The 25,319-nt window shown below is 49.3% G+C and overlaps 2 protein-coding genes across 3 annotated transcripts; both read right to left on the reverse strand.

Moving 5' to 3' along the window:
* Window positions 1–921: 921 nt before the first annotated feature.
* On the reverse strand, window positions 922–14,396 carry PPP1R2 (protein phosphatase 1 regulatory inhibitor subunit 2). 2 transcript variants are annotated; one of them, XM_081862764.1, is made up of 6 exons: window positions 13,879–14,396; window positions 13,223–13,330; window positions 12,641–12,718; window positions 12,352–12,452; window positions 10,210–10,401; window positions 922–2,717 (listed from the first exon to the last, which is right to left on the reverse strand). In XM_081862764.1, the coding sequence occupies exons 1-6, from the start codon at window positions 14,382–14,384 to the stop codon at window positions 2,650–2,652; spliced, it is 1,053 nt and encodes a 350-aa protein (XP_081718890.1). In that variant the 5' UTR covers window positions 14,385–14,396; the 3' UTR covers window positions 922–2,649. The 2 variants fall into 2 exon arrangements, with proteins under 2 accessions (XP_081718890.1, XP_081718891.1); XM_081862765.1 differs by lacking the exon at window positions 922–2,717 and adding an exon at window positions 4,561–4,630.
* Window positions 14,397–18,395: 3,999 nt separating this feature from the next.
* APOD (apolipoprotein D) lies at window positions 18,396–23,752 on the reverse strand. Its single transcript, XM_081862875.1, has 5 exons — window positions 23,646–23,752; window positions 21,089–21,244; window positions 20,697–20,818; window positions 19,974–20,062; window positions 18,396–19,030 (listed from the first exon to the last, which is right to left on the reverse strand). The coding sequence occupies exons 2-5, from the start codon at window positions 21,209–21,211 to the stop codon at window positions 18,795–18,797; spliced, it is 570 nt and encodes a 189-aa protein (XP_081719001.1). The 5' UTR covers window positions 21,212–21,244; window positions 23,646–23,752; the 3' UTR covers window positions 18,396–18,794.
* Window positions 23,753–25,319: the final 1,567 nt, after the last annotated feature.

Genomic DNA, 25,319 nt, shown 5'->3' on the forward strand with positions numbered 1-25,319 from the left:
AATGAACTCTGCATTTTCAAAGAATGGGTAACGACTGACCAATCAAAATCGTTTGCCAAACAGTGGAGTGTGCAATCGGCAGGGCATCACTGCAGTGCTTAGGCAGGGAAGGCAGCTCAGCCTTTAGATTGAGCACCCTCCTGCCGGGCAGACAGTGGACGGAGGTTCATAAAATGTAATCCTTCTGGTTTCAGTTGCCTAGAAGTGTTACACTGTATGTTTTGAACTTGGCTGAAGGGGGGGAAAGATACAAAATCTTCAGAAATTCATATAGAATCAATGCCTTAACCTTAATCAATTATACTTGGATGGTAGTCTGGGCAGATTATAAGACTGCATGCTAAGGAAAGAAAGGAGACTGTTCACAAGAGATTCAGCTGCTGGGGGTGGGGCCTGAAAAGCAGCTTCTCTCCCTCCCCCACCCGAGTAGAGGAGGTTCTTCACCGGACACCTCCTCTTGCCATGTCCTGGTGAAGAACCGGCACTCATGCAGAGCTCACTTGGAAGAATCCCTCCAGCACATTCCCAGGGGAAGTCAGAGGCCACCAGCTCCCAGAGACCCCTCTGCTCTTCTGCTTCTCACAATGCTTATATACACCTTGATTTGGTATTTTAAAATGCTGCAGCTTGGCAGGAAAAGGGCCATCAATACATGCAAGACGAAGGGCCCCAAAGGCCCAGAGAGGCTGTGCAGGGCAGGCAGCTCTGGCCTCAGCATCATGCAGCCAATTCCTCCTCTCCCAGGCCAACCAAGAGGTGCTGATTCCAAATGCAGGCATTTCTTCCCACCCTCTTTGCAGAGGAGCCTGAAGTCCAAAGGAGGTTTCCACAGATGGTGGGCCAGCAGAGAACAGGCTAAACTCCCCCAGGGCCAAGGGGGAGCTTCGCAAGCAATCAGGATGGCTTGAGGAAGCAAGCCAGTGGTATTAGACTTGTTTATTTAGGGTCAGTGCTGTACAGAACAGACAAGATCCCTGCCCAGAGGCTCACAATCTCAGCCAGCCAACTAGGGGACTGGGGGCGGGTGCCCTGGAGATGCTGCTCACTGGGACCAAGTGGGATACAGGTCAATGTCACTTCACCATGATGTTGTCAAAATAGGGCCGGCAGGGGTGGGGCTGGGAGCTGGAGTGCAACCAGCACCTGGAGATCTGCTTTAAAGAGCAGAACATTCCCTACAAGTTCTTCTCATGGGAAAATGCAGTCAAAGGAAACTACACTTTTACTTAAAACATCAAAATAAAACTGCAAACGGGAAGCCAGACAGTGACTCTGATGTGGTAAGGCTTACATGCAATTCCACACAGCCTGGACTTTTGTGGAAAGGTTAAGCTTGTTTCAACGGCCCCCTCCCCATTTTATCTACACACACGTCTTTCTTGTGAGGGTACAAAGAGCCTAATGTTTTAAGACGGCCCTGAAATGCAATACTATAACTTTCAATGTGTTGTTCAGATGTCACACAGTAAACAAGCCACCTTAAAACAGATCCACAGAGTCATATGGAGTTGGGTCAACACACGGAATTTAGATCAAAATTAGGAAATGAAAAGCCAAAGCAGGATTGTCTCTCTACTCCAGTCTGGAGAGCAGAAACAAGCCAGACCCACGACTCTTTCTCCCCTGCCTTCATCCGTCTGCCAGGACCCCACCACTTGGGGCCTCCAGCACAAAGGCTGGTCTTCCATCCACAACCACTTACGGGTGGCATGGCAGCACAGTTCACCAGGCCACCCTATCGCTCTGGACAGGAAGAGGGAGGGAGGCGGATGCCAGTGATGCTTTTAGCGCAGATTTGCAAAGCTGACTTCCCTCCAACTTTGGGAAATTGTGGCAAGCCCCTGGGCTGCCTCAGCTGACAAGGTGGCACACAGCTCAATGGAGATTCAGGGTGAAAGAGCCCACAAGACAACACTCCACAGCCAAGCCCACAAGCAGAAGCAGAGAATGTTGCACCGCCTGGCAGGGTTGGAACATCATTTCCAGGCTCAGAACAGCCCCCACGTAACAGCAGGGAAGCTCTGGGAAGCCTGGAGGGAATGCAGAGCCCCGTTTCTCCTTCCTTTTGCTCCTGGCTGCATTAATGCCGCCTCCCTCTCTGCCTCTTTCTCCCCCTCCAGCAACAAGATACAGACTAGCAAGATTAACAAAGAATAAATATTCTACAAAAAGAAACCTATTAATCAATCAATCCCTTTTTTTTCTTTTCAAAATACCTTGTCAATTGTCAAGCGGTTCAGTGTAAGGGTTCATCTATTCTAGTCGTAAAGTTTGGCACATCAATGCCAAAGCCCTTCTACCAGGCATGTGGCCACTTTAAGTCCTAGAAGGTCCTGCCAAATAGAATAGGAGAAAGCAAAGTGACTGGTTGTTTCAAAACCATAAAGAGGAGCAACACGGATGTGCCAAAGTCACCTGCATTGTACGTCATGTGATCCTGCTGTTTATGCATGAAGCCGTCTTCTCTGTGGCTGCCAGGCACAAGAATAAGCCAGCTCAGCAGAGTTTTCCGTCTGCCTAAGAGAAAAGTCTCGCCAGCTCCCACCACACTTGGCAACACTAAGTGGGAGCCGACCTGCTCCTCAGTTACTTGAGTCACAACTGCAGGTGTGCAATGCAGTGAATACAAAGGTGTGGCTTCAGGATCAGCTACAGTCCTGAGCAGACTTCTTCTAGGCTGTGTGCAATTTTCTCAAGTGGGTCACTAGGATCAGGTGCTGTAGGAAAGAGAAAAAAAGAAACAGGGAATTTCTCACCAGCTGAAGTTTACATCAGAAAAGATTGTGCGTGGGGGGGGCAAGCGTTCACCCTCACAGGAGCAGAGCCCAGACGGTCAGATGCCTGCAGGCAGCATCATTCTTTTTCATCTGAACAGGGTGAAACTCCAAATGGTTAACCTGAGTCCATCAAAGCGTGTGCACAACGCCCAAACACATGGGTCATCTCCACTAGCTGCAGGGTCCCACCCACAATGTCCACCACGAGGGCCTTTTAAACCACCCACGTGCTTCAACCACTTTCCAGGTCACAAAAGCTGCCCTCCCGGACTGCAGGCCTGAAGCCACCTGGGAAATAAATCCAACTTGGGCAACCAAGCGCAAGGGACCGAGGCATCCACACCTCATGGTCAGGATTCTGCATCTGCCGCACATAATCCCAGCAAGAACTGGACCAGCCCCAAGTCTAGCACCATTTTTTAACAGGCTGGCCAAGGAGGTACATCTACCCTAGAGAAGACTAAGCAGGAAGGCACACGGAGAGGCAGAACTATACATACACACACACACACACACACACACACACACACACACACACAAATAACCCACAGCTGTCAAGCAGGTGGCTGAAGAGACAAAAGGGAAGGGAGCAGCAGTGCACCAGGTGACCGGGAAGGGGAGAGATCAGCGACTCACAGATCAACCAGTTGTGCCAACGCGATGCCATTTTTGTTTAACCTGGTTCTCAAGGCTAAAATAACCTCAGCAAAGATCTCCGGAGATGAAGAGAAAGACACAGGGATCTGGGACATCATGTGTCCTTCTCCTCCCTGCCCAGTCCCAATGTTTTTGTAGCCAACTGATGAGGATTTGCTACCCCAAGTGTCTCTCCTGGCCTCCTTCCTGGCATCTTAGTCACACAGCAGGTGTCTTAAGTTGAGGGACGCATACAGCTCTTTAGACAACTGAGCAGGGAGCTCCACACTACACTTAACAGCTTAGCCCGATACTCCCCAAACACTCCCCACACCATTCCTACAGGACTTGGGGGAAAGAGAGGGGGGACAAGGGGAGAAAATGCACCTTTTTCCTGGCGCCTCATAGAGAGGTAGGAAATCCCATTCTTAATAATAAAAACCTGCAGGCCTCCAACTCAGACCCCATTTCTGAGGAAAGAGTCCTTTAAAAAGCCACACAGTTAGTGGCTTAAACCCCGCAGTGGCTTCAGCCCCACAACCAGCCCTCCATTCAAAGGCAGCAAGTGAGCAACTGAGAGCAGGCAACTCAACCCAGGCTTGCCCCTCTGCTTGGAGAAAAGATGAACAGCTGCCAAGGAGTCTACAGGCCTGCATGTTAGAGGGAAGCCCTTCACTGGGCTCTGCAGTTGTGGGAAGGGCAAAGACGGAGTCCTGGTGATACAACTGGAGGTCGTAGGAGAGCAAGTGGAAGCCACAGGGAGCTTAGCGGGAGGAGCTCAACTCACAAGCACCCCAGGGCCTTGCTGGGGGAGAGGACCAGGAGCCTGGGCAGCCAGACCCTCCTGCACTTAGCCACCCATTCCGGCATGCCAGCATGAAGGAGACCAACACAGAAGGAAACGACCCAGCTGAAAGGACTGCAACCCCTCAACTGAATCAACATTCAAGGCCTGCTCTTGTCCAAATACTGTGCTGAAACGAGAGATGAAGTATCCTACAGGGATTTCTAAGTGACTCGGGCTGACAGGAAGTTCAGAAATGCACGTGTTTCAGCTTCATAAGAAAGGTCGTCCGCAGAATTACGGCCAGCAGCTAACCAGCACGTCGTCATCGGGGTTCTGGTGGGAAGATTCATTAGGCCTTGATTTGATTCTCATCTGCTTTATTCCTACTACTCTGAATGTCATGGCTAACATATTATTCAACAGTCCCAATCTGTCAGAAAGAAGACAACAGTAAAAAAACAAAACCTCACCTCAGTCAAGAAATGCACAGAACGTGTTTCAGACTGGCCAGAATACGATGGGCAGGCACTGCTTCAGTGCAATTGCAAAAAGATAAAATTTGCTTCCAGAGGTTGAAGTGATGGCAGAACCCCCTGCAGGATCCAGTCCATGGCCTGTCTAGGGCAGAACTCTGTTCTCAAAGGGGCCAACCAGTTGCCCCTAAGGGATGCCCGCAAGCAGGACATGAGTGCAACGCCCCAGGGAACACCAGCCGCTGGTACAGAGAGGCCTGCTGCCTCCGAAAGAGGCGGCAGAAGCACAGCCACAGTGGTCGGTCACTGGGGAGCCTGATCTGCCAAGCTTCTCTCTAATCCTCTTTTAACGCCACCCAAGTTGGCGCCCATCTCTGCCATAACCTGACTCTGTGCTGTGTGAAAGATGTTCTTTAGTCCCAATTTTATACCTCTATCATGTTTCCTGTTGCTTGTCTTTCCTCTGAACTAAAAATATTGTCACCTTTCCTCACTGGTTCCTTGTTTCACGCCCTTGTCCTTTTCTGATCTTCTTCCAGCTCTACAATATTATTTTTGAGGCGACATTCCAAACTGCACCACAAATTTGTGCAACGACGTAACAATTTTGGCAGTTTTATTCTTAATCCCTTTCCTAACAATCCCTAGCCCAGGCATAAGCAAACTCCGGCCCTCTAGATGTTTGGGACCACAATTCCCATCATCCCTAGCTAACAGAAGCAGTGGTCAGGGATGATGGGAATTGTAGTCCCAAACATCTGAAGGGCTGGAATTTGCCTATTCCTGCCCTAGCCTTTCTCAACATCTTCATCAAGGTCTCCACTGGAACCCAAGGTCTCCTTCTTGGTCATTTGCTGCCGATCCCAGGAGCACTGATGCAAACTTTAGATTTCTTGCCCCCGTGAACATCATTTTACACTTACTCATGAGTCATTCCACGCCAAATCACCTGATTTTAATACTCGACCATGCTCTCATGACTCAGATTTTCTTAAAATATATATATATATATGTGTAGATACCTATGAGATAACCTCAAATTATTTTGTAAAGATCTTTTGGTCCAAAATTGGGTGCAGGAGACCATTCAAAGTGAATCATTATTTAATAACAAAATTGGTCTATAATTCTTTACACTCAGTAAATCTGTGCCTTGTTTTGGAATCAAAATAATATAGGCTTCTTTCCATGTCTTTGGGATCAGTCCTTTTGTTAATATATTGTTCATAACTTCTCTTAACAGGGATATCAGTTGTTCACCTAATATTTTATAATACTTTACTGTAAATCCGTCTGGTCCAGGTGCCTTCCCAATCTTTCCCTGTTTAATTGCTGTTTGAACTTCCGTAGTTGTCATTAATGAGTTCAATTGATTTTGTTTTTCCTGCAGGATCTAATAAAAACAAACTATGTCTCAGAGCCCTTGTTCATTTTATTGTGTAAAACACTTCTGAAATGATATGGTCAAAGCTATTTTGTTTCCCATAAATGTAGTATGGTCAATGATGCTGTTTTAACCACTGTATGCAATATGACTTTTTTGAATCAGCAAGAAAAAATGTATTTATTTTTGTACTTTAAAAACATCCAACAAGTTTCTTGTGAATGAAACCAAAGGATTTAGGCAATAAGTCTCAGACTTGAGGGATTCTCTTCTCCCCCGGCAGCTTCAAGGATCAAAGAAAAAGCAAGAAATTCTTATTTTGTGGTTTTAATTCAGCAAATACGGAGCCTGGCAAGCAGCTCCATCTAAACACCACTGTGACAATGCTCACTCTGAGCCTCTCCCTCTCCTTCCCCAGCAACAGCCAGCAGGTTTTAAATTGGAAAATACAGATTTGTTAGATCTTGAAGGACATGACAACAGATTTGGATGCCATGCGTACCTGTGGAATTACAAAGGGAAAGCGCATATTCCATAATCACATAATCAGGAGGTCACTTTTAAAAGTATGGGAAAGATATAAAGATTTATTAGAACAAAAGACTCTGTGGTAGTTGTCACCAACGGAAGCAACATCAATTTTAAAAAAAGGAGAGAAAAATGGCTTACGTATAGAGATCTTTTAATAGAAATAGAAGGGAAATTAAAATGGAAAGACTTTGAAGAGATTCGAGATCATGTTAATGATTGGTTGCAATATTTTCAAGTAAATGGGGTTTTTAAATAAGATAAAAAGAAATGATTTAGCTATACTCTATCTAGATTTTAAAGAGAAATTGTAGATAACACTAAAATACTGAAGAAAATGTATAATTTATTGTTAGAATGGGAAACCAAAGATGAATAAGTTAAATGTGTAATGATTAAATGGGCACAAGATTTAGGACACAATATGCAAATGAAAGATTGGGGGAAATTATGGAAAGTTGATTTAAAATTTACTGCTTGTACAACTCTGAAAGAGAATTATATGAAAATGATGTACTGATCGTATTTAACTCCAGTTAAGCTTGCAAAAATGTATAGAACTAGTTCCAATAAATGCTGGAAGTGTAAAGAGAAAGTTTTTTCAAATGTAGTGGAATTGTAATTACGAAATAAAATTTGGTATAAAAATGTTAAGTACATTGAGGTATAAGATCATAAAAATAAGCCAAAAATTAAGCAGAAGTAATAAATATTTAAAGAACCAGGGAAGTCATGGGGTGGGGGTTTTTTCCTTCTTTTGTTTATATGACAAATGTTATATTGTGTTATTTGGTTGAATATTAAATTGTAAAATCCAATCTATCTATCGTCACATATACATTTACATGCGCGCACACACACACATAGAGCCTCATTACCATATTACATGTATGAGAAACAAAATAGATTTGACCATATCATTGCAGAAGTGTTTTAAACAATAAAATGAACAAGGGCTCTGAGACGTATTTTGTTTTTATTAAATAATCAATAAAACTTAATTTTACAAATATATCAGATGACACTGTAACATAAGGGGGTACAATTTTAACTATTCTCATGAATGTGTGAGTTATTTCAGGCTCAAGACCACCTTAAACCTGTATAAAAAAAGTGCAAACAATTTATTTAAAAATCAATTTATTTTATAACCACAAAAACCCCTCATTTTTAAAACATAAAAAGTACATGGTTAGCCCATTCTACAACAAAAGTATGAAACACATGTTAGTTGTGGTTTGCACGCTATGGCTTATCAAACCCACCAGAAATAAAATGACAAAAATTCACTTTGAATGGTCGGTGACCCTTTTCTGTGGCACTTAGTACCATTTTTATACCTTATTTTGAAAGAGACCATAAGTACCTTTATTTTGATACCAAAATAAGCCCAATTGGTTGAAAAATGAGCGAAAAAGGTTTTTCTTAAACTGACACAGAAATTACATTAGCCTAAATCGCACAAAAAACCAAATTTTCAAAAAAAATCATCTGCACCCAATTTTGGACCAATAAATCTTTAAAAATTATTTGAGATTCTCTTCCCTGGGCTCCCTCAACCATTCCACAGCACACCTGGGCTCACTACTCTCTCCTAGAACTCACAGATCCTCCTCTATCGCCTGTCTCTGCCACAGTGCTGTTCTGCATGTGCTTATTCCAGGCATAGGCAAACTCGGCCCTCCAGATGTCTCGAGACTACAACTCCCATGATCCCCAGCTAACAGGACCAGTGGTCGGGGTGATGGGAACTGTAGTCCCAAAACATCTGGAGGGCTCAGTTTGCCTATGCCTGGCTTATACTTTTCAAAGCTCCCTTTGTTATCAATGCCTTTTCCAGCCTAGATGTCAAAGGTGTATTTCTGCTAAAGGAGAGACTTAGAACTAAAGAACTTGGAAACTGAAGTTCATATGTGTATCATGGGATAGAAGAATATCTGGGTTGCATCTGGGAGGAGAATCTCAAAACCCAACTGTTCAGGCATCACTAACACTGCTGCTTCCAAAGTGTCTTTGTGAATGAAGCCACTTGGCCAGCAACAGCAGAAGCCAACTAAAAATAAATAAATCAGTGCCACTAAGCAGCCTTTGAAATCTCCGAGAGAAGCATTCAATTTATTCATGTGAGGATAAAGAAGGATGGGTAAATGAGGCATGCAAAGAGGGAAGGCCAAACCAGCTCAGCAGCAGCTGAGTAAGCCATTCTGCATGCAGAACGCTGTGTGAGGAGTGCAAATGCAAACCTCCAGGCCAGCTCAGCTGCTGCCCAATTCTCTCTCTCGCTCTCTCTCACGCAAACACACACTGAGTCTGTCTGCTGACATGGCAGTGCTGGCTGCTTGGGCTCCACCCAGCTGCACAAATCCTAGAAGGGCTTGCCTTCCAGTCACCTGGAAAAGGAGTGGAAAAACAAGAATGGCAACACACTGCCCATTTTTGTCTCTCCACAGTTCCCATTTCTACCTCAAGGAGAACGGCCCCTGCAGGCAAATAGGAACAAGTCCCTCCAATGGAAACAGAGCTGGCTGTTAAGGCTGGGCAGTATCTGGTTTTCGACATCGTGATATATCACCAGTTAAACATTGCAATATACTGATGAAATAAGGATGGAGCTATGTAGAGCCACTGGCTGGCTTCATGGGTTTTCCCACATTGTGATTTTTGCCAGCACCTGCTCTTGTGATCTGCTGCCCCCTGGCAGGGGAGAGCTGAGCTGGCAGAGTTTAACAGGGGCTGCAGGAATTGCGAGAATCACAGAATTGGGAGAAACCGCAAGGGTCATTTACTTCAACACCCTGCAATGCAGGAAGCTTGGCTAAGGCATCCATGACAGACGGCTATCCAACTTCTGCTTGAAAACTTCCAAGGAAGTGTGGGCTGGCTTCATGGTTTTTCCCACATTGTGATTTTTGTATAGTGCGCCAAATGTACTCACTCACACACAGACTAGGGATAGGCAATGTATTGAAACATCATCAAAAATCAGTTTGAAGTCCACATTATGTCAACAGTTTCATAATATTCAGCATGGCAATATATAGTGAATCACAATGTGTGTGTGCGCGTACACGTACGAACGCACTATGAAAAAAATTGCAACATGTAAAAAATGTGAAGCCTTCTCTCACAATTTCTTCTGTCCCTGTTGTTCTGTTCTATCAGTTGTGTCAGTTTTAGACCGCTGAGAAGCAGCACTTTCCAGGACGTTACCCTGTCCACCTCTACATAATTACATCCTTATTTCAGACATTGTGATCTGTTGGTATATCAGGATGTTTACCTGATGAATGTCTCACCAAACACATATTGCCAGGTCAAAAATCATGAAACCGAGAGCACGATATAGACTTCAAGCTGGTACTGTATATCATTTTGAAGAAAATACCAGAGTTGTCAGGCGATGCAAAGCAAACACTTGGCTGAAGATGGCCAAGGCTGCCAAACCCCTAGAGCAACTGCCTAGGAGCCTGCCTGGGGATTTCATCCTGGCACCTAAGAATCTGAAACCTATTCTCAGCCCTGCAAAACGCCCTCCACTCTGTGGCTCCTCGTAGAGCCAACGCTAATGGGGAAGTGCTCTCTGACCGGCACCAACTGTAGGCACTTTGGGAGTAACTGGCTCACCAAGGTCTACTGTGTCCCGCATCTCTTCATCACATTCATCGTCTTCATCCTCATCATCACATTCATCGTCGTCATCTTCTTCATTGGCTGCGTCACCATGCAGCTCCTTCGCAATCAGCTGCCTGGCCAGCTTGATGTTCTTGCCTTCATTGTAGTGGATCTTCCTTTTCATCTCAAACTGCCTCTTCTTCTCTACACGGAGAACAAACAGATTCAGTAGACCTACTCATCAGCCATTGTTTTTCGATTGCGATACCTCCTGCAACTTCACATTTTACACACACTGCTAAAGCTGCAGCAGACCTTGCCGCCACTGGCTGCTGCCATGAAGACCCTGAACTACAAGAACTGGGGTCCATCCAAAAAAAAAAATAAATCAAAATTTCAACAGGAAGGTTTTTAAAAAATCCTGCAGAGGCATTGCATTTGGCCAGGAGACAATGTACATAAATGTGCTCAACTGGAATTCCTTTTACCACATTCCCTAGGGTGCATTTCCTAAGGAGAGTTACAGCCGACCTCATCCCAAAGGCTATGGGTGGGTAGGGAGGCAGCAGAAACAGAACTTGTTTTTGGTCAGTCTAGAACTTCCAGAACATTTTCCCCTCCCAGCTTCTGCAGGGTGCTCAACTAGAATTTTTCCAGGTCCGCAATGGAGCAGAATTTCCACCTGAGCAGCCAAAATCCATCTGCACAAGTGTGTATGCACAGTCTGTGCAAGAACCACACCAATGTCTATTTTGTTGGGCCTTCGCACTGAGAAATCAGTGGCTTATTTTTCTGCTTAGTAAAGTGAAAGGAAGGAGGAGACAGACCAACCTAAGCAGCTCCCAAGCTCAGCCATTTTACTCTGGAGTCCGGCATAAGGGTAGGTAACTGATAAGGCTTAAGGGTACAAAAAAAAGAGATACCCAGCACAAATGCCAGCTATTCTCAAGGGCAGTTTTCAGAAAGCCATGGTATGAACACACAAGAACTGCAGCATGTAATTGCAAAAAGAGGCAAGAACATGATCCCCAAACTGATCCGTCAAAGAGCGACCATTCTTTCCAACTTGTTCCCTGGCCCCTGCAATTAGCCTTAAAGGAAAAGGCAGCTCATTCACCACCACAGCTCTCTCCCTCCTCTATGATGTTATGCAGTCAAAAGAACTGCTGACTTGGAAAAAGCTCCGTGTCTCACCAAGAGCCTGAAATTTAGAAATTTAGTTGGAAAGTTCAGGGGGAAGGAAAACATCCAAAATCATAACTGTCACCAAGCATCTTTATCATGCCATGGGGAGGTAGAGATCTAAGAAGGATGAACTTTTACCTGTTAACCCAACCCAACTCCACTTGTTAGAAGGTCCCAGCCATTACCTGACACTTAAGGGCTCTATTCCAGCTAAGTCATACTCAAAGAGGAGCCCCTCATTGCAAAGGGCTTAAGTCAATTGACAACACTGGTTTCAACGGAATCCAACCCCCAGGAGTGCCTTCAAATCCAAGCATCTTTCTTTCACAGGTTAGAACTATTATATTATTGGGGTCCAAAGTCAAGAGTCTGTTCCTTGGGCTTCAATCCCACCTCCCAGCTCCACTGGATGGTCACAGGCAAATTACCATCCTCTGCCTCAGCTTTCCATCTATAGATAGGGATATGGTAAAGGTTAAGGTACCCCTGCCCGTACGGGCCAGTCGTGTCCGACTCTAGGGTTGTGCGCCCATCTCACTTAAGAGGCCGGGGGCCAGCGCTGTCCGCAGACACTTCTGGGTCACGTGGCCAGCGTGACGAAGCTGCTCTGGCGAGCCAGCACCAGCGCAGCACACGGAAACGCCGTTTACCTTCCCGCTATAAAGCGGTACCTATTTATCTACTTGCACTTATGGGTGCTTTCAAACGGCTAGGTGGGCAGGAGCTGGGACCGAAAGACGGGAGCTCACCCCACTGCGGGGATTCGAACCGCCGACCATGCGATCGGCAAGCCCTAGGCACTGAGGTTTTACCCACAGCGCCACCCGCGTCCTGACACATAGATAGGGATAAGCACCACTTAAACCACAACATCTGTGCAAATATGAAAAATAAAAACTATCTAGCCCTTCACACATTTCAGCTATTTCACAGGCACCATTTGGCTCTAACTGGCAAAGCAAGACCTACCACGTTCTTCAGGAGTTAACTCCGACTCATCCTCTTCCTCGCTGCTCTCTTCCTGCTGAGCGAGGATCTTCGGCCCCTTGCCATGCGCTGCAGCTGCTAACCTACACAGATTTATTGGGTTATTTATTTTATTTCATAATACTTTTAGCCCACTCTATTTCCCAAGATCACAGGACAGGTTACAGTAGTAACATAACACACCCAAAGAAATAAGCAAGTTCAGGTAAAAATATAAATTTAAAATGTAGCATAAAACCTAAGAATCCTTCCTGCACCCAGGAGCACTTACTTTTTTGCCAACACATCTGCAGTGACGGCTTCGTTGCATTCTGTATCGCTGCCTGCATCTTCGTCATCTCCTGCCATGCTGCAAAGGTAAGTGAGACACAGACAGGACATCAAGAGAACTTGCTGCTACAGCCTCACTTGAAGAAGCAGCACCAAGCTACTTGCGTGCCAAAAGAGATTCCTTTAAATGCCACCTCTCCTTATTTCAAGTATTTTTGTGTAAATCAACTCCTGTGCTGAAGATACCAAAGGTATCTACAAAAATCAAGGCGATATCCAACTATGTCGTATTCAGAGACCTATTAAATGCTGTAATTGGTCTCTTTAAACAGAGTAGAAGGGCTTTTCCCTCGATATGTAAATTTGTTGAAAGATATAGTTTATAATTGGAGCCTGCACTTCCCAAAAGCCTATCATGCACACAAATGTGCACTAATTAATCAAAAGCAAGCCCTGCAACACAGAAAGCCTGCCAGGCCATGCAATCTTTTCACTCTAGGCTGCTGTTTAGCTGATCAAAAGTGCCTTTATCTGGCGAAGCGCACAAGGGCAACCTATCTTTTAATCATCATGACTGGCTTACCTATGGTAGGGAGTGCTTGGCTCATCTATCTTCATTAAGCCGTAGTCTTTGCCCGCTGGATGGTAGGTAGCTAGGATGTTCATTTCATCCCACTTCTGGGACTTCTTACTAAAAGAACATGAGAAAGGAAAGAAATGGAATTAGAACGGAGAGAACCATTAGCACTTCTCTCTTCCAGAAACCCTATTCCCTCTCCCTAGAGAGCAGGGCAACTCACCCTTTTGATCTATCCAACCCCACCTTAAAGCCCCTGCTCAGGTACAAAGCTCACTGGGTGGGTCTTATAACCCCCCAACCCGACAGGGCTGTTGTCAGGACAAGATGAAGAGGGAGAAAGGGCAAAGACCACCTTGAGCTCTTTGGAGAAAAGGTGGGTGATCATAATACTAGTAAATTATTTATACCCCGCCCATCTGGAATAAGAACAGATGACCGCTCTGATCCGCCTGTTCCAATCATGAAACGGGGTCGCACACGCCCCCCCCTCCTTGACGAAGGGCAGCCCCCAAACCAGGACCCCCAGGCAGCAACCAAGGAGATCTGACCAGGAGGCCTGGGGGGCCCCGAAGGGAAGCTGATCCAGGGCGGGAGCGGCGCCCTTCCCTCGGCTGCGCCCGCCTCCCGCGCCCGAGTCCCGCCCCGGCCCGGCCCCGCACCCTTGGGCGTCGGCGTCGTAGGCGCCTCCGAGCGGGGCCTCCGCGGCGGCGGCGGCGGCGGGCGGCTTGGCGGCGGGCGGCTTGGCCTTGGCGGTGGAGGCCTCTGCCAGGGCCGCCGCCACCAGGCCCGCGCCGCCGCCGCCGCTGCTGCCTCCGGAGGGGTTCTTGAGGATGCCCTTCACCGGGGGGCGGCCGCTGCTGGACGAGGACTTGGCCTCCATGGCGCCGGGAGGGGGGCAGGCGCTCCCCGCCCGACCACTCGCTCGCCCGCCCGTGGCCTCGCTGCTCCTGCCGCCAACGCCCCGCTCCCCTCGCCTCTCCGGCTGCTGCTGCCGCTGCTGCTGCTCCTCAGGCGGCGGAGGCGCGACGGGAGGCCGCTCGCAGGCACGGAGCCACCTCGCTCTGCGCACGCGCAACAGGCGGGCGACGCGCGACGAGGCGTCATAAGCGGGGCGCGGGGGGGCGGGGCCGGCTCCCTTCCCTCCGAGGACCAGCATTCTGAGCATGCGCTGAGCGCGCGAGAGGCGGGACGTCCGGAAGCCCGGATGTAGAACGCGCCGCTCAACGCAAACTGCGCCTGCGCTACCCGAACCACAACAACCGTTGCGATTGGACGCGAATCGGCCTTGGCCAGCGCCTCAGAACCGGGCGGCCTCCGCCCTCCGGACGCGGCAGGAAGGCAGCTCCCGTCGGCCCCCGCGCCAGCCCGGCAGGATGACGGGAGTTGTAGTGCAGGCGCGGCAGGAGGGGCCCAGGCCGGGAGGCGGGCGAGCGAGGAGGCCTTTCCGCGGGGGCCCCGGGCTCTGGCCCCGCCCGATAGGGGGCGCACCAGGCTCCCCTCAGCGGAGGGCGGGTGTCCCGCCTTCCCGGGGCCCTTCAGGGACCCCCGAGGGCCTCCAGTCCCACCCCCTGCCACTCCACTCGGAAGGCTGTTCCTGGATTGTGTCCTCACAACAACCCTGTGAGGGAGGCCAGCCCGGCCGGCCCCTGGCTAGGCGGGCATTCCGACCCCCTCTCCCCACTGCACCACTGGCGTGGCTGGGGAGGGACCCCTTCCTCCGCCTGCGGGGGGGCCCTTCTCTCCGGCCTTGAGCTCCCGGGTGGGCCTGGCCAGCTCTGCCCCCGCTCTGCCCCCCCCCCGCTCCCCGGGGCCCACCCCGCTCCGCCCCAGGGCTTTACTGCTGGCTGCCAGGCGCTGGGCCAAGAAGCAGACGGGGCGGGGCGGGGCGGGGGGGCCCCCGGGGATTAGGGCTTGCCGCTCTGCTGTCAGAAGAGCTTTCCCAAGTGGGCCATCTCCCTTCAGGGGACGCAGCATCCAAGGGGCCGGCGTCCAGGCAGAGCAGCTCCAGGCAGGAGAGCCTCCCGCCCTGCTTGGCTGCTAATCAGGAGGCCGTGTCTCTGCCTGTTCCCTTGCAAGGAGTGACAACCGCCTCGTCTTGCCAGCTGTCAGCCCTGCCCAAACCAATCGCCCGGCTTGCTGGAGTGATTGAGATAATGGCCGGGTTGAGCCGGGCCGCTGCTGGCTCATCAGATCATTTGGGAGCTCAGGAGGACTGCCAGCCTCTCTCGCCCGAGCACAAAATTGCCCAGACAGGCCTCTTCCCCTTGAGCGGTTCGGATGAGTTCCATGCAGTGGCCGCATGGCCAGGCTCCCGGGTTGCCAGCTCCCCTGCCCCAGCTTGTATTTTTATGCCGTGAACCAGTGGTATAGAACTTTCATAAATAGAAGGGGAAAAATAAAGGTCACATGCATCCTGTTTCACCACCTGAGGCGAGATGGGAAGCTGCTGTCCTGCAGATGCTCAGCCCACCTCCCCCCTTGCCGCCCCACCAAAGCCTCTCTTGCCGGCGTGCACAGCTGTGTGTTCTGGCGATATCTCAGGAGAGCCCCACAAGATTGGGCAGAGGCCTCACCCGAGTCCGGAAGCCACCGCAACCAGCCACCCTTCCAGTCGCAAGGGTGGTGGTAGAGGGCATCCATGGAGGCACCCCATAGATTCTGCCACCTGAGGTGGCTGCCTCAGTCTGCCTCATGGATGGGCCAGCCCTGTGCACATCCGTCACGCAGCATCAGGGTGAGTGGGCAAGCAGGCAGTGGCTTCCCTTCCGTCACCTGGGAGAGAGTCAGGGTGTGTGGGAGCAGGTTCCCCAAGGCAGGTGTTGCGGTTGAGTGAGGGCGAGGTGTTCCTGTTGGATTGGGAAAGGTACAGTGCTGTGGGATGGCACTTGGCAGACACGCAGCCAGGAGGGCTAACACAGAATCCCCAGGGGTGGCACCAGACTGCCGCCCCCACCCGCAACTGAGGAAGACCCAAGGGGGATAAAGGCAGGTTAGTGTGAGTCTCGCTGACTCCCAGAGGAAGCCATGGCATTTGTCCCTGCATGATGCTGAGCTAAGCGCATGTCACTGTAGTTATCCATCTGAACACCAGCTGCGGAAAGGTCAAAATATTTAGAGGGACCAAGATGGCTGTTGGTGGTCTGTGGAAAACGGGATTCTTTCATAACTGGTGGCCAGATCTGAGCCAAGGTTGTCTCTGAGCAGCTGGGAGTTTGCGGGGAGCTCAGGGCTGGATCTGGAGTAGGACCCAGAAGTGTGTGTGTGTGTGTGTGTGTGTGTGCATTGCTTGGAATGCTGGTCCTTAGAAAAATGGCAGGTGGCAACTGCATATCATTTAGGAAGTATTTCTCCTCTCTCACACAGGAAGGAATCCCTCCCCCTCTCTCCTCCGACTATTCCTGCTATGGCACACATGTGCTTCACCTAAAAGCCATTTGCTCCCTGCTTCAAAAATACTGTATGGCCATATGGAAATCGAACCATCAGGTTTCTAAAATATTGCTGTTCTCCTTAGTTTTGGGCCCTCATTTGCTGCTTGTGGCATAAGTTAGCTGAGGCAAATATATGCAGATGAGAAAAAGCTCATGGGGAGATGTGCCAGAATGTTTACAGCTTCCTGCTTTATTTTTATAGTCTTAATAAGTTAATTTTATTAGCATTTTGCATTTTGACTTTCTATGTGAGCCAGCATGGAAGGGCTTTGGCCCTGAGTGGTGTCAGAGCTCAGCCAGCTATTATTTAGAGAATAAGCAACCCAGAGGAGGCCAGAGGCAGGAGTCCTGATTCCACACAGCCCTGCGGACCCTGCTCCGACTCTCTTGAAGGGCTCTGGAGCACCAGGTGCTTGGCTCCTGGCAAGCCACTGGGTGGCGCTCCAGGCCCACTCGGTGGATCAGCTTTCTTGCTCAAAGACCCAGCAGCTGCCTAGAGAAGCCGGGCGGTGAGGAAGCGGCCAGTGTCCCACTTACAAACTCTTGGGGCAGTGAATGTTCCATGAGCTCTTCTTCCTCAAGCTCAGCTCAGCTTCCGCACCGGCAGCCATTGCTGGTGTGGCAGACGTGAGTGCTGGAACTACAGGCAGGTTTGTGTGGCACAGTAGTTTAGTTTAGTTGTTTAGTTGTAGTATGAAAAGTTACAGGAATTGAGCAGGACACTCCGCTGGGAGGAAACGAAGCAGCGTCTCTGCCCAGAAACTCTTGCAGGCGTAAAGAGCATTGAGAGCAGGATCATGTATTGCGTCCCTGAAACCATGGGGAGCACCAATCTCTAGGAATGCGCAATGAAGGAGGGAGGGAGAGGGGTCCCCAGCTGGCTGCTCTCAAGCAAGCCAGGCCCAGAGATTCAGGTTTCAGACGGTGGTTTGTCTGGAGTGAAGCAAACCACAGTCTCCTGGGTGGCCCCCACGCCAAGCAGAGGCTTGTGGTTTGCTGCTTGCACTGGCTTCACATTCAGCCGTTAGCCATGAACTCTGGCATGTGACTGAGGCTTATGACGGGGGTGGGGGACGCATCTCCACTCAGGCCTGATTCTCACTGGATGGCCTCAGGGCAGCCGTTATTTCTCACCTGTAACTACCTCAACCATAACTGGTCCCTCCTAAGCTGCAAATAAATTGCAAATAGGTAAGGCTTCAATTGTTGAGGTGTTTTTACATATTTTGTATGCCTTGTGTTTATCACTGGAGCTCCAGAGAGGCCCTGGCCAAGAAAACACAGCACCAGGGACTATGTTTGCAAAGCTGGAGGGGCAGGTGGAAGGGCCACTTGGGAAGCTGGCTGCAATTGGCGGACTCAGTGGGCCCCCGTCTCTGCGACATTTACTCCTCTTGGTCCCCCAGCCTGTCAGTTTACCAGGCAGGCTGCCAGATAATGCACATCTCAGCAGAGGCCCAGATGGTTTGCCTCTAAACGGCAGTGAGGAGGTCTAGACACGGCTTTTCAGCAGGACTGACAACAACCCTCAGCACCCATCTCAACCACCCACCTTTGGCTCAGCCTCTGACAGCCCCGGCAAAGAGGCTGCAAGGAGGTCGGAAACAAACACACCATTTGGGGTTCTGGAAATTATGAGGTGCAAGTTCCAAAGGAGTGAGGGGTTCTCACTCCAAGCCCCCCCCCCCCCGCAATTTCAGCACCATAGCAAGACACAATAAATGAAGGAAAATCAGGAGCTGTACAGATGCAAGTTGCTTGATTAGGCAAGTTTATTCTAAGCAGAAAAACTGAAGTTTCCTCACAAGAGAATTTGGAATGTGGTCGTCCCAGGTTCCCAACCCTCCAGGAAGCAACTGGCAGCCTCAGTCAGGTGGCAGCCTCCTCAGAGATCTCCACTTTACTCTTGAGACAGATTTTAACCCCGGAAACAGCAGTGCGGAAGGGGGCAGCAGGACGCTACAACAAGGTCCTCCCCAGGACAGGTGGGTGCTACAAGGCAGCAGGCGCAGGGCCTTCCCACCCGTCCCGGTGGCCTGAGGCCTGGCAGACTACACAAGCCCAAAGGCTGTGCTGGTCGAGACAAAGCAGTAGCTAGCGAGGAGGAGCAGGCAGAGTCCAGGGCTGGTTGGCGCCTCTGCAGCCTACATGTCCGAAGGGCAGTTCTCCTGGTCAGTGGGCATCATGCGAGCCGTGTCGATCTTGTAGGAATGCAGGGTGCTCTTGAGGTGCTCCACAGTCTCCGGGGGCAGCTGGCGGGTTCTGGACATGATCCAGGCGTAATCCACATGGAAGAGCCAGAGGAAATTCGTGCAGGAGTAGATCAGCGTGTAGTTCTCGTAGTCTGTGGAGAGGACCCAGTAGGGGGCTGCCGGCATGACTGGAGGGGAAAGGAGCAGGAATTGCCATCAGCAAAAGAGCTGCTGGAAGAGCTGGGGCTGGCTTGGCCGGCAGGAAAACGGAGGGGCAGGAGTGGCCTGGCAGCATCCCTTCGTTTCCCAACAAGGCCTCCCTTTTGTCCGGGGCAAGAACGAAGCCCACGATGCAAAAGGAATAAGGAGCCTATTCACCGGTGACTCAGAGGGCAGAGACTTCACCGAATTGTATCACGATGCAAAAGGCAGCCTTTAAAATTGATGTATCCTTGCAGCAGGGAATGAAGTGGCAAAACTCACAGCCGGCAATCAAGGAAATGGCTCTTTGTGTGTTTCTAATGAATGAGGCCTCCATCTGCTTCCTTGCCAGGTAGAGGGCAGGTAGAAAGAAGCCACATTGTGCCAAAGAAGCAGATCATTGATAAAGGGACTGAAAATGGCCAGTAAGTGTGAGGCCTTTGTCCAAATCTATGGCATGCTCACAGCTGGAAGACACTGTGCACTGCAACACAAAGGGCGCTGCGGAGCTGAAGGGGCCACTGCAATTGTCAAGGGGCTGAAGCAACTCCCCTGGTGAGGAATGGTTACAACTTTGGGGCAAATTTGGAATATTGTGGAGAAAGTCAATGCAGAGAGGTGCTCCAGTGAAGCTGTGTGTTGGAAGATCCAGAACGGGTAAAAGAAGCTATTTCTTCACACAGTGCATGGTTAAACTATGGAACTCGCTGCTGCAGGAGGCAGGGATGGCCACCAACTTGGATGGTCCACCAAGAGGAGTGGGCAGTAAGAGGATTGCCAATGACTACTAACCACAATGTAGCCAGCAGAAACCCCCGAAATGGGGCAGATTCCATTCTGCCTCCACGGTTGGCCTTGCAAGCTCCATCCTCCATGACTAGGGTGGACCAGCTATTCCAGAGGAAGAAGAGGAGCCTCCCACTTACTTACACGAGCTAAACTTGACCTGCAGCTTCGCCGGTTCATGGTGGTCTCTTTGGAAGGCTTCCCCCTCAATCTGGTTGATGGAGCCGTCAGAGCTGGAGGGAGAGCAAGACGTGCAGCAGGTGAAAGAGCAGCTCGAGGAGGACAAGAAACCGTTTGCAAAACACGGAACAGCATGGACACATCTGCACTGTGTCTGGAGAAAGTGGACCATGGCTGCAGTCCCCTTGTGCCCCAGTGGCATTCACAGGCCTCCCCTTCAGATCTGCCTGCTTGGTGGGAGGCAGGCGGGGCCTTTTTGGCGGTGGCTCCTTCCCTGTGCAATTCCCTCCTGCGCTTTGTGTGCCTGGTTCCCTCTCTCTGTGTTTTTAAAATAGGCCTCTGAGATGCAGCTATTCCTGTTCTCGTTTTAACTAAATGTATAATTTGAAACTGCCGCTGTTGGGTGGCCTGATCTTGCAGGTTTTAAACCTTCTGTGCCTCCCTTTGTGAGCTGTCCTTGCAGGGGGGGTCTTTGGGCCTGGAAGGGGGCACCAAAACACCTAGATAAAGGCAAGCCTGCAAACCCCTCAGCCGGGGCAGCCAGAGGGAGGTCTTGGGGCAGGAGGGCCACCCAGGAGCCCAGCAGGAGCCCCCCAGCTCTTGCCCAGCCACCCCCTCCCCAAACCATGAAGAAGAACCCACGTTTCACCCCCAGCTCCTGCCAGGCAGGAGGAGAAAGATACTTACAGGAGTTCTTTGTTCACCACTCTCACTTTCCCGTTTTCCTTGAGCTCATAGTGTGCCTGGATACATTTCCCTTTCTCAAAACTGGATGGCAGCTTCTCGATCTCGTACCATATCCCCTGATACTGAGAGAGGGGAGGGAACACACAAGAGAGTCACTCATATTCTTCCCATCCTCTTCTGCGGGGCTGCGATTGAAGCACCGCTCTGGAACAGGCTTCCTCGCAGAGTAGCCTTGAAGAAATCTCATTCTGCCCTGCCTTTCCCTGCCCAGCCTTGGCAATGCCCTCCCCACCTTCAACCCCACCCCACCCCGCTGCCCCCGCCACCTGGTGGTCCAGCTGACTGCTGAGTTTGGCTGCAATAAGGCAGAGTCAGGGCGGGTTTGCTCCTACCTTGTTGACGTCAAAGCCCTCCTGGACTGGAGGATCTGGGCAGCTCCCCATGTGGAAGGTTTGCCCCTGGGTCCCGCCGAGGAGTCCCAGGATGAAGGGGAGCAGCACCCAGTGGACTGCCATGGCGATGGGCGGGAGCAGAAATAGGCTCCCTTCCTGGCAGGGAAAAACAGCACGAGGGTCAGGGAGGGGTTAGATGGCCCTGGGGTCCCCTCCAACTCTGCAATTCTATGAGTCTGGCAATCACTGAGCAAGGCTCAGAAATGGCCAAGGGGGCCTTGGGTGAAACTTCATCCCCAGTTGCCTGTCGAGGAGAGAAGGCGGGGGGGGGGAGCCCAAGAAGCCCAGAAGGCAATGGATTGGCTCACAGCTCCAGCTCAGCCAGGAAACCCAGCGAGACCCCCCAGGGCAACTGCAAATATTGCTGGATGGAGGGAGACCAGCAGCGCCATGCAATGAAAGGCATCCCTCACACTCAGAAATAACATCACCAATAGGGCAGGAAGAATCACTTTTTGGAAAAGAATCTTACACCAAAGATGTACTTTTTATTTCATTTGAGAAAGTTTATCTCCCACCCATCCACATTAAGGGGGGGGGAGAAAAGCATTGTGATTCCTGCACTGCAGGCATTGGACTAGATGGCCTTTGGGGATCCCTTCCCAAAGTGCTCCTTGTTGGACAGACTTGCAGCCTCTTGTGGATTCCAGGCAGAGGAAATGGGTCTGCAGCCGCTCTGGGCTCTCTCATTACCTCCCCAGGAGCAGCCAGCCCATCTCAAGAACACGCCAGTTCCGGGGCAGAGGCATGGGTGGGCACCCCCCCCCCCCGGGCAGGCCATGCCCAGCTGCCTCCTCTGCCTCTGGGGAGTCTCTGCTGGATGGCGGCAGGAAGGGGGTTCAGAGATGTCTCCCCTGAAGACAGTGGCTCTCTTGCGAGTCCCTTCAGGCAGAAGATGGGTTGGCAGAACTGGGCGGGGGGGGGGGGAGGCAACCTTAGAATGTTGAGGCAAGATGGAATCTGTTTTTGCCTATTCTATTTTAACTTGGGGGGAGTCTGAAATTATTGTTGTTAATTTTTCTTACTGCTACTGTTACTGTTTTGTCCTTTTTGTAAACCACTTAGAGGTTTGTCTTTTTATAGTCAAGCATTGTATAAATTTTATGAAAGAAGTAAAGTTGTGACAATTTTATTATGTCTTCAGTCTATTAGAGATGTACTTGTCATATAAGATTTTCTATTAAATCTTCTGTTTTGCAATTTAAAATATCCTTAGATATCAGTGACTTCCCTTCTTCTCTTTCCATGGTTCATTTTACATATCTTAAATCCCTGCATATTTTACAAAAACTATGCCATTCAGTTATTCCATTATTGCACCCATCAAAACTTGTTTACACTGCTGCCAGCATTTTCAGCGGTATACAATTATTTCCCATGTATTCAATAAACATTTTCCAGTCTTCTTTAAATGTATGTTCTTCCCGTTCTCTTATTCTATATGTTAAGCCTGGGAATTGTGCATATTCTGTCCACTTAAGTTGCCTTTCTTCTTTGGTTGGGACCTTGCTCGTTTTCCATTTGGGGACTAACAAAACACGGGCCGCAGTAGTAGCATCCCTAAATAACCTTTTTTTGACACCTAGGAATTTCAGTCTGAATTATCCCCAGCAGAAAGGATTCTGGGGTTTTTAAAACATTCTTTTCAATTCATTATGCATCATTTCCCAATACTCTTTTACCCTTTTACAAGTCTACCACATATGAAAAAACATTTCCTCCACCTCTTCACACTTCGAGCACTAATCTGATTCTGTCTTGTAAATCTTAGCAAGCCTACTTGGAGTTAAATACCATCTGTGAATCATTTTCAGGTAGTTCTCCTTCAAAGAATAACAGAGGATTTCCCAGAGGTTAAAATCTATATTGTGTCCTATATCTATTGCCCGGTGTGTCAGTGAGGCTTTAACAAGCTCGTCTTTTGTTCCCTGTCTAATAACAAATTATACATTTTTGACTAAAGTTTCTCTTTGTTTTGTAGGAGTTCTTTTTCGAATTGTGTGCTTTAGTTGGAAAAACAATTTTTGCTATTTAATCTAAACATTTCAAGTAACTGATGGTATTGTAACCACTCCATAATGTGGCTCCTTACATTTGTACTTTTGGGTTTTTGTTTTCTCTTTCCTTTTTGTTAAAAAACTCAGTATCACTTAGGCTTAGCCTCTTATTGTAACCAAATCCTCAGGCGAGCAATGTTGAAATTCTGTCCATAATTTTACAAAAATTCTAAAGATTATAGTAATAAACAAGCAAACTTTGGCCATTGATGGGGTGCAAGGTCAGCTGCTGGTCAAGCATTTATCCCTGTTGGTAATTCTGGAGGGTCAACGCTTGATTTTGAGCCCTTTGAGCCAACGCTTGCATGAAAATGGAGCCCAACTCCAAGCCCCTCCAGGCTCCTGCCCCTTGCCTGGGGGAAGGAAGCCCCCTCAGAATGGAGAGCCTGCCTTCCACAAGCCTTCGAAGAAGACCCCAAAGAGACGTGGTCTTGGCCTACCTGAGCTCAGGTGGTGTCTCCTGCCTGTTGAAAGCTCTCCTCCTGCAGACCAGCAGCCGATGCTCTCCAGCCTCTCTGGAAAGGATCCCTGCAAGGGCAGCTCCTTTTATGAGCCTCTCTGGGGCTGAGGATCCTGCCCTGGCAAGCCACACCTTCCTCCCCTTTCACTCATCCCTTTGTTGCTGGAAGGAGGGCGGCAACTGGTGCCATCCAGAGGGCAGGCTCTTTGGCATCAATGCCCTTGCCGCTCCTCCCCACCACCACCAGCGGTCTTCTCAGTACCAGGCAGTGGTTGCTTCAGAAAATGGACCCCAATCTAAGTCCTTGTATTTTTAAAAAGTTTGCTTATTCCCATCCCCCCTTTTCAGCTAAAGATTCAATGCATTTCTGTCAGAAAGCAAAAAAAACTAGGAGAAGCAACAAAACTCTCTACCGACATAGAACAAAAGGAGGGATGGGAATGCATCTTAACTTAATGTTATTCTAGGCTGCTTTTCAAATCAAACCCTTGATCCCATTGTCCAAGGGAAGAACCCTGGGGTCCAACTCATGATCGCCCCTCCCACACCTTCAATGAGAGGCCACCATTTCTTACCTTGGTCCTTGAAGGAGATAAGGAAGACAGACAATGCGTTTACTAGATCAGTTCTGATGGTGTGGAGAACAGGGAGAAAAACCCTTCACCGCTGGTCCCGTTCCTGGATCATCCAGCTTCCTCGGCATTTACACAATCTGTGACCTGCTTCCCAGAGGGAAAGCAATTTCGCAAGGGGAACTGCGAGGTAAATTAAAAGGCACTCACGCGACCTGTTTCAGGTAGCTCAGGCTCATTCTTTTGCACAGCGTTTGGAGTGCGAGGGAGAGGACCGAGACACACTTCCCTTCTTTGAATCCTTATGCAGAAGGCCAGCCTATGCCCTGAAGGGTGACGCTTCCCAAATATACAGCAATCTGTTAGATCAGGAAGCGGGGGACGCTAGAGGGCTTTGAATTGTATGGGAAGCAGATTTAGGCCACCCAATTGAAGATCACAAATGGAAGGGTTTCTGGACCACTCCCCATTCAAAACCATCTCTGCTCACTTCACAGGAGGCCTCATTCAAGGCCAGTGGCACTGGATGCCAGTCAGGCTGGCTAAAATTAACACACACACCCTTTCTCCTCTATGTTAGAAGGGCTGTGCAAAGCTTGGTTCATTTATTCATGTTTGGTGGGAATGCCCTTATGTTTAAAGCTTTTGGAATAGAGTATTCTCCATTATACCCACAATTACAGACCAACCCCTCTCTCCAAATCCTGCCTTAACCCTCCTAACATTGGACAAAAACTCAGGCTCCACTCTGTGCCACAGTGAACTAATAAGCTTCTTACTGACCGCAGCTCGATTAGCGATAGCTCAGCAATGGAAGAACCAGGCTGAAATATCCCTGAACATACGGGAAAATAAAATATATCTGGGATACAGCAATGTCTGAGCATCTCATCAGAGACAGGAGGGCAATTAAAGGCATAACAAATAGAGACACCTTCCAAGAAACATGGACCCCTTTCTTGGACCATGGTATTTATCAAAATCAAGACCTCCTTATACAGTACCAACTGCTCAGTATTCTCAGTGGAGAGGTTATGTTAAGTCATATGTTTTGACTGTTGAATGTGTAAGTGTAGGTCTAG

Source organism: Podarcis erhardii (assembly GCF_964252035.2).
Source record: "Podarcis erhardii genome assembly, chromosome: 5".
NCBI lineage: Eukaryota > Metazoa > Chordata > Lepidosauria > Squamata > Lacertidae > Podarcis > Podarcis erhardii.

What these genes read in the sequence shown, in the direction of transcription:
- PPP1R2 (XM_081862764.1), bottom strand. Translation starts at nt 14,384, where the DNA reads ATGCTCAGAATGCTGGTCCTCGGAGGGAAGGGAGCCGGCCCCGCCCCC. An exon ending in TACGACGCCGACGCCCAAGG is followed by an intron (nt 13,331 to 13,878) that starts GTGCGGGGCCGG and finishes ATGTTCTTTTAG; the next exon opens with TAAGAAGTCCCAGAAGTGGG. An exon ending in GCGGGACACAGTAGACCTTG is followed by an intron (nt 2,718 to 10,209) that starts GTGAGCCAGTTA and finishes TCTTTCCTACAG; the next exon opens with CACCTGATCCTAGTGACCCA.
- APOD (XM_081862875.1), bottom strand. Translation starts at nt 21,211, where the DNA reads ATGGCAGTCCACTGGGTGCTGCTCCCCTTCATCCTGGGACTCCTCGGC. An exon ending in AGGGCTTTGACGTCAACAAG is followed by an intron (nt 20,819 to 21,088) that starts GTAGGAGCAAAC and finishes CCCCTCTCTCAG; the next exon opens with TATCAGGGGATATGGTACGA. An exon ending in GCAGGTCAAGTTTAGCTCGT is followed by an intron (nt 19,031 to 19,973) that starts GTAAGTAAGTGG and finishes TTTCCCCTCCAG; the next exon opens with TCATGCCGGCAGCCCCCTAC.